The 12,860-nt window shown below is 38.8% G+C and overlaps 1 protein-coding gene across 1 annotated transcript; it reads right to left on the bottom strand.

Moving 5' to 3' along the window:
* Positions 1–4,950: 4,950 nt before the first annotated feature.
* On the bottom strand, positions 4,951–9,667 carry LOC107569419 (TBC1 domain family member 4-like). The gene is made up of 2 exons (XM_016255521.1): positions 8,676–9,667; positions 4,951–4,986 (listed from the first exon to the last, which is right to left on the bottom strand). Exons 1-2 carry the CDS (start codon positions 9,075–9,077, stop codon positions 4,975–4,977), a joined length of 414 nt encoding a protein of 137 aa, XP_016111007.1. The 5' UTR covers positions 9,078–9,667; the 3' UTR covers positions 4,951–4,974.
* Between the last annotated feature and the right edge of the window lie 3,193 nt (positions 9,668–12,860).

Raw genomic sequence — 12,860 nt, 5'->3', positions numbered from 1 at the left:
GAAGCGGAGTCCAGCCCGGGGTCGTCACATGTGGTTGCCGCAAGCCCGCCAGACGCTCCTTCGTCAAATCCGCCGGCCTCCGCTCACTCTAGTCCGCCGGCCGTTCCTCACTCTAGGCCTCCGCTCACTCTAGCCCACCGTGTGTGACGCTGTGTGTTTCATTGTGAAAGCAAAACTACTTTGTTTGGACTTCCAAAAGAGGACACGACTATAAATCAGATGTGTGCAGCACATTTTATGGAGGACTATTTCCTGATCCTGGAAGAGTAGACTAAAATGCCGGCTGTTCTGACTCACAGACTGTAAGTACGTTTTTTATATTTAAGAATTTGCCAATGACGATTCAAATATGAGTATCGAGCAGTGTAGAGTAGCGCTTGTTGTTTGTCATTTCTCCGATCACAAATGCAGATATGGTTTTATGTTTACGCGGTGCGATGCAACGCAATGCGTAAAAAGACAGTATAAGTCATTATAATCCATAATTATGTCCCCACTGGACGCAACAAATGCCTTGTTTATAATGGGTTTTAATGTTTTTGTCTCATCTCGCTCCAGCGAGGAGATGGCATCACAGTATGGTAAGGGGCGTAACATTTCCGTCACACGCTTGAGGTATTCGGCCAATCACAACTCACTGTATAGCTGGCCAATCAGAGCACACCTCGCTTTTCAGACCGATGAGCTTTGTAAAAGAAAGGCGGGGCATAGAGGAGAAACAATAATGTACAGTATGTGGAAAATAATGTGTTTTTTGAACCTTAAACCGCATAAACACATTTCATTACACCAACTACACAAAATAATGTTCTTTTTAGCAACATCATATGACCCCTTTAAGGGGAAGTATTAATAGGATTAAAAAAACAAAATAACCGACATGGGAAAATTATGTCGATTAGAGTTTCTGAATTTCAGTTTCGATTTCTTTTCGATTAATCGTCCAGCCCTACTACAAACATACCTTAATTATGGTAAAATCACTGTAACTCATGAAATTGAGTGACTTATTGCCTTAACATCACGTCAGTGTACATACACATTCAAAACATGCATTTTTTACATAAGACAGAAAACAGTAAGAAATGTTTTTAGTGTTTGATCTTTTTATGAGAATTTCAGAATCAAGACAAATATTCTAAACTAAAATCTGCTACAAAACCTCCTGTCAGTAGCTTGGTACTTGTTTTGAAAAGCACTGTGTGATAACATATGGTGACATTAAATATGAGAGGGAGAAGGGGGGGGGGTTATGAGTTAAGAAGAATTTCATTCTTAAGAATAGTTTGTCAATCCAACCAATACATTTTGCTGATGCACCATTTTTTGAAAACTTGAGATTCTAGTTTTTGATGTTTAGATTCTTTTTTGATGTGGCTCCTCAATGAAAGGCACAGGACAATAAATTGTGATTTACAGCAGTTTGGGTTCAGAACTGAAGCAGCATTTAGATCATTCCCAAAACAACCCATGCACAGTCACGAGCTAGACAGAGTCCTTTGAAACACTTAAGTGTACTTTTTATGGGAAATAAAATACTTAATTTTACAAATTAAAACATGACATGAATTACATTCAGTAGCTTTATTAAATTTAGCCACAGCTGGGATCAATAGAAATGGCAGAGATTATTCAGTAGCCTCTTAACTTTGGTAGGGCCATGGTCCCTACTGTCCATATTCCACTCTACATTCATATTTTTGGGTTAAAAACTGGTGTGAGTGTAAGATATACCTCAAAATATACCATGACCATGATCTTTTGTGCCTTTGCTTGGCTCAAAAATATTCTGCCACGTCTCTCCAGCTCACGTGTGTACAAGGTTATGGCAACATTAAATAAAACTGATTTATCAGCAAGACACATCTTGTTGAGAGAATACAAAAAGCAGTCTGGTGACAGAATTGGGCCTGGTGCCAACAAGACTGAAGTGAAAAGAAATGAAGCTCCACAGTCTTCAAACAGACACTAGGCCCGCTCAGACTAGACTTGAAAAGCATGCTTGGCTGGCTTGATCTACATGACTACCACAAGCCTGGTATAAGATTCAATTCTGAGACTCTGTAAACTGTAAATCCCTGTAGCTACATTAAAGAAAACAAAGAGTAGAGAACATGATGCTTTAACAAGAATATGTTAAAGCAAAAAAAAAACAGTTTCAGTCATGGTTCAAACGAAGGTGACATTTCCTTCAAAGTAAGACACACCAAGCTCTGAGACACATTAGCATGTTTAAAAGTGCACATAGAGCGCAAAGCAGTAGTGTGAACAAGAATCCAGGCGATACAAACAAATCTTTCAGGAACTAAAGCCTCATAATGGCCATCGAGTGCTTGACGCATAAAAATACAAGGCGCCATACCAAGGTCACATGGATTACTTACTTGTTCAAGGCAGTAATAGAGAGTAAGCCAAACATAACTGCACACAGTGCAAACTGGTCTATCTTTACAAAGATAAAGACAGGTATGTTTGTCAAATGTGCTGAAACCCATGAAAACTTTCACATTAGAGGCAAACATCTGCAAAGGACATTTGACACATTGCTTTCCCAAATAACTGGCATGGAACTACATCTATAATATAAATATTTATATTACATTACATTATTTAAAAAAAAATGTTATGGGTTCTTCTCAGGCAGAACAAAAACCTAACCCATTTCAGAACATAATGTGATATTTACGATGTGGCTTATTGAGGAAGTGTGCTATTATTTTTCAAAGCAATCAGACTTATAATTTTCACCTAGTTGACAATAAAGAGTGTGCAAAAGCATAGGAGAGACTTGAATTATAAATAGAACCAGAGACTTGAGGACAGGAAAGTCACCATCCAGAAAACCCTATAAACCACATTATAGTCCACTCAGAATGCCTTAGCAACCGTATAGCAACACCCTGGCAACCACTCAGAACAGGCCAGTATTGTAGCAGCAAGTTCTGCATGGGCAGGCAGCACTTTTCTTTACTTTGCAATTGGTTTTATGCACTTATTGCAAGATCTTCACAAGGAGCCCGGATTAAAAATGAAGACAGCTAAGACATTTGTGGTCCACTGCACGGCTCTCAGTAAATATGGCTCGGTTTAATGCAAACATTTCATTAAAACCCCACGGCTAACTTGTGGAAAATCACAGTGCAGCTGGGAGAAAAGGCTCCTTGAGATCAGGAGGAAAAGCAAACAATCATTCAAGCAATCGTCTCCTGCAATGGGCTGCCTGTGTAAGCAGCACAAAGGGTGTGGCTGCTTGTTTTCAACTGACAAATGGCTTATTTCCCATGAACACTCAGAGATTTCCAAAAAGTCTCTAACTACCTAGTTTAACCAGCTTGAATAATCTGCCAAAAGCAGATTTTTTGATCTGATAGTGGAAAGGCAATGCATTCTATTGCTGTTTTTAGGACACAAGCCCAGTGTGCAAGAAAAAAAAAAAAAGAGAGAGAGAAACCATTTGTCACATTTGCAAGAAACTTCAATGACCTCACCAGAAATCAACGACAGTGTTTTATAAACCCCTAAATGGTCTGAATTATTTAATTGCAAGATGACGCTAGAACCGCATTTAGTCTAATGAATTATCTGCACTGAACCAAACATGCAAGGATGAAAAGACGTTTCCCTCCCGTTCTCTCATTTGTGAATTTCCTGCATCCAATTCTTGTCATTGCATTTGATGACAGAATATCAGACTTCAGACACAGGTGTTCTAGCACATTAAGCACAGGTGTAGTTCATTACATTAACTATGAACATGTTTTACTACTGTTTGACAATCAGAAAATGTCCAAATACTTTGTCATTATTCTGAACAGCATATATATTCTTTTACAATTTAAAACAAACTGCTGTTGTGAAGCATTCTAATGTTTACAGATAAATGCCACTTGGGTTTATATGATGTAACCTAATGCAATGGCATTCATACATTTTTTCAAGTGCAGATAATGGTTCAAACATTTTTGGGCTACGGTGTATGGCTAAAGCTTTATAAGACATGTGTGACACAGACACTTGAAACCAGCTGAGGAAAATTAAGCCTCTTTGATTTATGTATCAAAGCTGTGTGGATGATTAATAGTTTAAACTGATTATTTTATGTTCTCTTTAAACACAAAGAGCTGTAATAAGAAATTCCTGCTTTTCATTAAAAATTTATGAAATTCAAATCCACTGATTAGTGCATATGACCTCCTATTTCACAAGGTTATTACTATTTTTAATAGTAATAACTATTACTATTATGAATGTGCAAAATTGCATCAATGTGTGACCTTACTCCTCATATTTAAAGGGTTGATAGGAATTTATTAGAATGCTGTTTCATTTAGCATTCCTGTAAAATTTGCCTAAAATGCCTAAAAAATGCATACCCAAAGTAAATTGCATGCTGTTCTTGAACCATTTGGAGAATATGCATGGTTTTGGTCTCTTTTGAAAGGTAAGTCTTATTGGTATTGAGTAATAGAACTTTGAACACACTGAAAAAGAAAAAAAATCCGCCTAAATTTTGTTTTGTAAAAAGATGCCTGCAGATGACTATAGCTGGGAGCTATTAGCTGGAAAATACAATGGGATCACAGAATGAAGCCTTACCAAGCCAAATGTTAAATTTGATAGCAATACCTTAGAAAATGAGTGTTTTACACATGTTTATCTAAGTTTATGTCTAGGCACTTCCCAAAAAAGGCCACTTGGAGACTCCAAATGACCCTTTGTAACCAACGACACATAAAATGCTGCAATTCTTGAATGCTTTAATGTACAGTCATAATTTTGAGCTCTAATGAAAGGTTACACTTAGAGCTATTCAATTTCTTATCCAGATTCACTGTCAATAATTGCTGACATATAGTAACTGAAGCATAAACACATTATAGTGTTTTTTACGATTTTTTTTCAGAGGTGCTGTCATCATGTCCCTCAGTATATGGCTTTTTGCTGACTTGCTCCCAGTCTTTATTCAATACAATGTCAGATTATTGTCTGTGATATAAAAAAAGCAATACACACAACAGAAGTTAGCAGGAACACCTCAAAACACAAACACATATAAAACACACACACACAACAGAAGTTAGCAAGAACACCTCAAAACACATACACATATAAAGCACACACACACACACAACAGAGGTTAGCAAGAACACCTCAAAACACAAACACATATAAAACACACACACACACACACAGAAACACACATGACAGAAGTTAGCAAGAACACCTCAAATCAAGTCAATGGATGAAACGTCGCTCAATTCGTCAAAAACGTCATTACTGTCAGGCCGAGCGCATTGTTCAACAACTTCTTAGAGCAAAAGGTTTGTTTTTCTCGTTCTCTTTGCCATTTATCACCTCTAAACATATTTCACCTGTAAACTCTCTCAAAGCGCTCTTTACGCACAAGTCACTATAATCCTATACGCACAGACTTCTGCGCTTGACATGTTGAACTGTCCCACTAAAGCCGCATTTTAATCTTTTCGGAAGTTCATTGGCTATTAGAAACGACAGTCATTTGCAAACTCTGATGCAATTGGATCGATCTACTGCCATCAAAGAGAGGGCGGCACCATCCTTCATCCTGGGAGCTTTTTGGCTATCGCTGCCTGTTAACACCTCTTAGATGCAGCTATTGGTTCAAATGGGGCAATCAAAATTTAATCAAAAGGGCAGAGGTCAGCGGCCATTTTGACATCAATAAATCTGTAATGTTTACATGTGAAAACAAGCTATACTTCAGAATGTGCCGAAGATTTGATCGCTACATTATAGAATGTGTTAAACAGTTCTCATAAAGCTCTTATTAATTTTCTGAAAAGAACAAATTTATATAATAAAATATAGGCAGAGGTTTTTTTTTGTTTGTTTTTTTTAGCATTTCCCTTGATATCATCGCCTCACACTCCATCGCAGTAGGTGGCGGAATATGCACCAAAAGCTGGTTTGTCAACCGCCATTAAACATCATAAAAAAGAAGAAGAAGATTTGATGCTCCGTCAGCTAATTTGAAATGATACTACTACATTCTGTGGATGTTTATCAACATATAAATGTGTTATGGACTAAATATTTCACTGAATTGGATAGTCTGGACCCTTTACAGTGTAACTACACCATTTTTGTTGGAATGTTATGAATTAGTGGAGGCTTCATAGGTAAGTTCCTTCAGTTTTGTTATTGTTTATTTGGTTGTTGGTGATCTGACAAAGACACTGATTGTACCTGCTGTGTTGATTGTTAAAAGGGTTTGCATCATTCGAATCACAAGAATCTCAGCTTTCCAAAGATATATGACATGTTTACCTTTATTTTTTTTTAGTTGTTGTATGTCACGAAGTTAACCCTCAAAGCATGCGGTGTCCTCAAAGCATGAGGTTAAAAACTAAGATATAAAATGCAAAAAGCACTGGAGGCTTCTTAGAAACTTACCAGTCAAGCCACATAAAAATAAGATTGAAAACTGAGAAAAGAGCACAGAAAGATGTGCTCTTGTTTTAAGCAGGTTCACAATTTATTTATGAGGATTTTTTTAATGAATATTTGAAGGCAGGCTCAGTTATGAAATACTACAATGGTTGTGATTCTGCACTTTCAGTCTTGCAGGGCCCAAGGTCAAGCTTCATTCAACCTCACCTGAATTACTTACTGTAAATCAGAGGTTCTTAAAGTTCCTGATGACATGGACCCCAAAATATGAAGCTCCCTATGCAAAGGAACGCCTTCATAAAATATAAAAGCAGCTACATATTTTCATGTGAAAACACATTTATACACATTTTTTTTTGCCACCACACTGCTAAAAACTACTTTCAAAAGAAATAAAGAATAAAGTAATCTTCTGAGATTTGACCAGTCTTTAGAAAGCACAAATTAACCTTGACGGCTGCAAAAATATACTGCGCAAAATCTTTTTATTTCTCTCAGATTTTTGTGAACCCCCAGCACCCCCTAGTTTGAAACAGTACCAAACACAATTCACGCTAGTCTAAGACATAAGGAAACTCAAATCACCGGTCAAGTCCTGTACTGAATGTATGGATGTAAATTGGCATGCCAGGAGGCATTCTAATTATGCTTACCAGGAAGGTAATCAGGGCAGCTGGATAAAATAGGACACTGTACTGTATTCTGAAACTCTGACTTGGAGGTCTAAGTGGGTTATATCCTGTACAACATTGATTGTGCTTCATATTTTGAAGATCACTCCAAACCACAAAACAAATAGTTTTAGCAAAACAAATAGCCCCATCTTAAAATGAATAAACAATGAACAAAATGCATCAGAGGAACCCCGGCCATTTTTTCTTGCCCGCAGCATAAACAACATACTACCGCATAATCACAGATAATGCTTTCCTTTCATTTCTATCAGTAAAATGAGGCCAGGCATCTGTGTGCACATAGTATATCATTATGAAAGGAAACATAACCTTACTTTGTTGCCCTTACACTGGGTGGGCTATTCTGCTGAAGGTGGAGTTATAAATAAGGGACCAGTGGGTTCCCCCACAGCATTAATAGTTGAACTATGTCACTCCGCAGGCATCTGGAGAGGATTGATCGGGCTGCATTAGGAGTAGGAGATATTTATATGGCGAAATGCCAGCCAAGTTCAGTCTCTGAACACAGGACAGACTATAGTGCACGGTAGCACTTCAAAATGAGCCAGCAGCCATCTTAAGACGTGAGCTAAGACACATTCCTTATGGACCATCTAGAACGTGTTGCTATCCAGACAGTTTTTCTTGCATAACACATGACGGTGATGTATGTTGCCTCTGGAGCTCAACGTGCACTCACAGGACGCCCGAAACTTTCCCTTCCTCACATTCACTTCTAAGAACTTTTACCTCTGAGATTGTACAACAATAGTACAAATAGCATAAATAATGTAGCAAGTGCAAAAAAAAGGGATTACTTTTCAACTAAAATTCACAGAGCAACAAAAATATATGCTTGTAAACGTGTAATAAAATGCACAGCAAATCATTGCATATACACACGTGTATGTTTAAATCCATGTTTTACTCAGACCAACAAAGTGCATTGAACAGGCGTCTCAAATATAGCTCAGCAGCAGACTAACATTAGGGTCACATTACAACTAATCTCTAATCAATACCATGAAACCAAGAACTCAGATGTAAGTGCAGTGCATCAAGGTTGTTATTATTGTTTCAAGGCAGTATGACAGCTAGCAAGCGGAGGATCGGGAGGGGGATTTCAATATTCTAAGTGTGTATTGTCTAGTTTATCTGATTAATCCTTCCTCTGCATGTGCCAGGAGAGATCTGGCCCATCTTTACATGATGCTCTGTAAATCTAATTCCTCTGGTGCAATGGTGCACCAACATACTGGCATTTATCCAACTGACAAAGACATGTCAATCATACAGCAGACTAAAGGCCAGGGTGCATTGGCACAGGCATTGTGAAAGTTCATTTTTATAAATTGTTATAAAATTATTATAAAATTGCATTACAAAAATGGGGGGTTCAAAGGAATGAAGATTACTTTTTTCTAATATGTGTTATGTACACACACACACACCCACACACACATATACACCGATAACCAAATCTCAGAAAATATTTATTTATAAACTATAGCCACTGTGTGTTTGATCAATATATTTAACGGATAAAATATTTGAATGAGTGACCGTACATACCTGGTTTGGATCACATGCTTTGAACACATGGCATGCCATCTCAGACTCGGGGTTATCGGGTTGACTTCTGATAAGGTAGGCAAAATAAGACAGGTCATGGCTATTGTGGATAAACCTGGAGATAAACTGTGCTTTGTGCTCGAATATGAACACGGACGGGTTGCTGCTGTTTGCTGGCACGCAGCGGATCAGAGGAGGCGAGAGATACAGCTGAACTTCTCTGGCCTGTGCGGGACCGGACTCGTTCTTCTCACTTTTCCTCCGGATCTCCGCCACCAGCCAGGGCAGCATGGGCAGCGTGGTCCGCTTGTCCAGAGACGACCAGCCCATGTACCAGAGCGCAAACCTTTTGTCTGCCTTTTGATTACTGTCATTATTCCTTTTGCCATCCTGTCCCTCCATCTCTCCAAGGGCTCCGGGACAAAGACTTTAGTTGCTTTATGCAACAACTCAGTGCCTTTATACCGCCAAATGCCTAAATACTGCACGGGTCAGTAATGTGTGAAAGCAGCTGGAAACATCACTCACGCTTTTAGTCAAAAGTGCGCAAGGATCGTGTGTCCTGGAGATCTTAAGTACAAAACATAATGGCTTTTAAGTTGCAGCGATGATTTTAGCTTTTATTCCAAGGTAAAATCACTGTTTAAAGATAAAAAAAAAACATCCAATCAAAGGGTCTGAGGGCTGGAATAATCCATATATGAAGTTCGGCGATTCGCGTGCGTGTATCAATAGGCTACATAACTGCTTGAAGGAGGCGCGTTTTATTCCTGCAGATTTCTCGAGTCCCAGCGCTTCGGATTGTGGACGCCGCAGCGGACAGACCAGACGCCTCCTGCGTGAAGTTGAAGATCAGCTGGAGTCCTTTAAAGTCGTTGTACATCACTTTTCAGTCGTTATTGTGTCATTTAACGGCGTTGGAGAACAGGGTGCTGTTGTTCCAGGAGGAGTGGCCGCAGCAGCCATAGGAGGCGTTCACTTGAGTGTGTGTGTGTGTGTGTGTGTGTGTATCTCTGTCTCCCCTGTTTCCAGGAAACACACAGCACTGGCCTGACAACTTTATTCCGGCTTAGGGTATATTAATAGTCAAACGTTTTAGAGGTAGTTCTCACAATTTTTACTCCAGTGAATATTTCATATTTTTGAAAGTCATCTTTCTTTTGTGACAACATACCCCGGTTGTGAAAATGGAAATTATATAAAATCATATAAATATATATATATATATATAAAAGAAAATTTGTCTTTTGCCTCTTGGGTTACGACCAGCCCCAGCCTCCCACTATATAGTATATACTAATTTTATTTAAAAACTCAAACCAAACATGGAATATGAACACAAAATACAGTCGCACTCAGTCCAGATAATTTACTGTGGACAAAGCATTCTTTACATTTCTAGCAAGTAAAGGGTGAGGTTCAGGGTGTGTTTAGGGTGAACACACTTGTAAAATTCTATGTGAATTCAAAGGTATCCTATGCATGTGAAGGTTAATTTATAAGTAAAATTAAATACTGCATGTGTAGTGATTTTTGCAAGTATAGTGAACTGGAAACACATCATCACACATCTACTGCCACGTTTTTATAAAAAAATTGTGGCCTAGGCTACTGCACAAAAAAAAAGAATACTCAACGGCGCCGTCTGCTGTCTCTCAACGTTATAATGGATTTTGATGGAATACAGGACGTATTTCGAATCAAATTCTAACATACTTCATATTAAGTAGTATAGTAGTAGTATAAAGTAGTATAGTAGTCTATAGAAATAGTAGTATTGTAGAAATAGTAAGAGTAGTATGCTATTCAGAAGTACACAACCTGGATGCGGCTATCATGAGATAATAGCCTGAAAATAGGCTCATTTTCCAACTCCCCTAGAGTTAAATAGTTGAGTTTTACCGTTTTCGAATCCATTAAGCCGATCTCCGGGTCTGGCGGTAGCACTTTTAGCTGCAGCTTAGCATAGATCATTGAATCTGATTAGACCGTTAGCATGTCGCTCAAAAATGACCAAAGAGTTTCAATATTTTTCCTATTTAAAACTTGACTCTTCTGTAGTTACATCGTGTACTTAGACCGACAGAAAATGAAAAGTTGTGATTTTCTAGGCTGATATGGCTATGAACTATACTCTCATTCCGGTGTAATAATCAAGGAACTTTGCTGCCGTACAATGGATGCAGCAGGCACAATGATATTATGCAGCGCCTGAAAATAGTCCCCAGCTAGGTAACTTCCAACGTGACCGGCACTAAGTTTGTGTAGACTCCCTGAAAACTGCAGTTGTTAAGCCTCTTCTGAAAAAGAGCAATCTTGATAACAACAGTTTGAGCAATTATAGACCAATATCAAATATTCCTTTTATAGGCAAGATTATTGAAAAGGTAGTTTTTAATCAGCTGAACAAATACTTAAACTCAAATGGATACCTGGACCATTTTCAATCTGGTTTCCGACCGCATTACAGCACATAGACAGCTCTCATTAAGATAATAAATGATATTCGCTTACATTCTGATTCTGGCAAAATATCAGTGCTGGTACTACTAGATCTCAGTGCTGCATTTGACACTGTCGATCATAACATACTTCTAAAGAGACTGGAAAACTGGGTCAGGCTTTCTGGGATGGTACTCAAATGGTTCAGGTCATACTTAGAAGGGAGAGGTTATTATGTGAGTATAGGAGAGCATTAGTCTAAGTGGACGTCCATGACATGCAGAGTCCCACAAGGCTCAATTCTTGCACCGCTCTTGTTTAGCCTGTATATGCTCCCACTAAGTCAAATAATGAGAAAGAACCAAATTGACTATCACAGCTATGCTGATGATACCCAGATTTACCTAGCCTTATCACCAAATGACTACAGCCCCATTGACTCCCTCTGCCAATGCATTGATGAAATGAACAGTTGGATGTGCCAAAATTGTCTTCAGTTACACAAGGAGAAAACTGAAGTCATTGCATTTGGAAACAAAGATGAAGTTCTCAAGGTGAATGCAGACCTTGACTCTAGGGGTCTAACAACTAAAAATCAAGTCAGGAATCTTGGTGTGATTCTGGCGACAGACCTTAGTTTCAGTAGTCAAGTCAAAGCAGTAACTAAATCAGCATACTATCATCTAAAAAACATTGCAAGAATTAGATGTTTCGTTTCCAGTCAAGACTTGGAGAAACTTGTTCATGCCTTTATCACCAGCAGGGTGAACTATTGTAATGGTCTTCTCACCGGCCTTCACAAGAAGACCACTAGACAACTGGAGCTCATCCAGAACGCTGCTGCCAGGATTCTGACTAGAACCAGAAAATCTGAGCATATCACACCAGTCCTCAGGTCCTTACACTGGCTTCCAGTTACATTTAGGATTGATTTTAAAGTACTTTTACTCATTTATAAATCACTCAATGGCCTAGGACCTAAATACATTGCAGATATGCTCACTGAATATAAACCTAACTGCGATTGCATCACAGCAGCACGACGAAGGCTGTCCCAAACTGAAGTGTGCGGACTCCGAAGTGCGCATTTGAAGTGCGATTGCGTCACAGTGTCACGACGTAAGCAGTCCCAATTCAGGATGCACCCTCCGAAGACCGCAATCCAAGGCCTTTGTGTCACCATGGCAACAAAGGCTGAAATAATTCGAAAGTGACGTCAAACCCTCCGTTTCCCAGGAAAATGAAGTGAACATCTGATGGACACTTCGCACCCTACCATATCCCAGAATCACTTGTGCGCAGATGACGATGGAATTTATATTCAAAGAACATGGAGGATGACAGTTCTGTGGGGGAATTCACATTGAAATGTAAGTATTGTGTTTTCATTTACTCAAATAGACTACCTTGCGAAACAAGTGTTAAAAGCCATTTTTTTTGTTTGTTTGTTTGTTTGTTTTTTTAAACAAAGCCCACAAACAATAAGACAACGGAGAGATTTTTGCCGAAATTCATTGTGCTGTTGTTGTTATCAGGTATGGTTTATTTGCTCTGCTTTAGGATTGCAAGTGTCCTGGGACAGGTGAGGGAGTGAGTGGAAGCTGGTGGAGCTACTCAGGGATATCAAACTCCAGAGAGAGACAGAGGAGAGAACAGCACAGGAGAGCAGGGAGAGACTGTTTTCTATTCTTCAGAGAATGCTTAACAAATACATTATTTATTAGCCAAGAGAAAACAGTGGGG

This window comes from Sinocyclocheilus grahami, unplaced genomic scaffold (genome assembly GCF_001515645.1).
Source record: "Sinocyclocheilus grahami isolate Dianchi unplaced genomic scaffold, SAMN03320097.WGS_v1.1 scaffold28.1, whole genome shotgun sequence".
NCBI lineage: Eukaryota > Metazoa > Chordata > Actinopteri > Cypriniformes > Cyprinidae > Sinocyclocheilus > Sinocyclocheilus grahami.
This window is presented reverse-complemented; position numbering and strand designations above follow the sequence as displayed.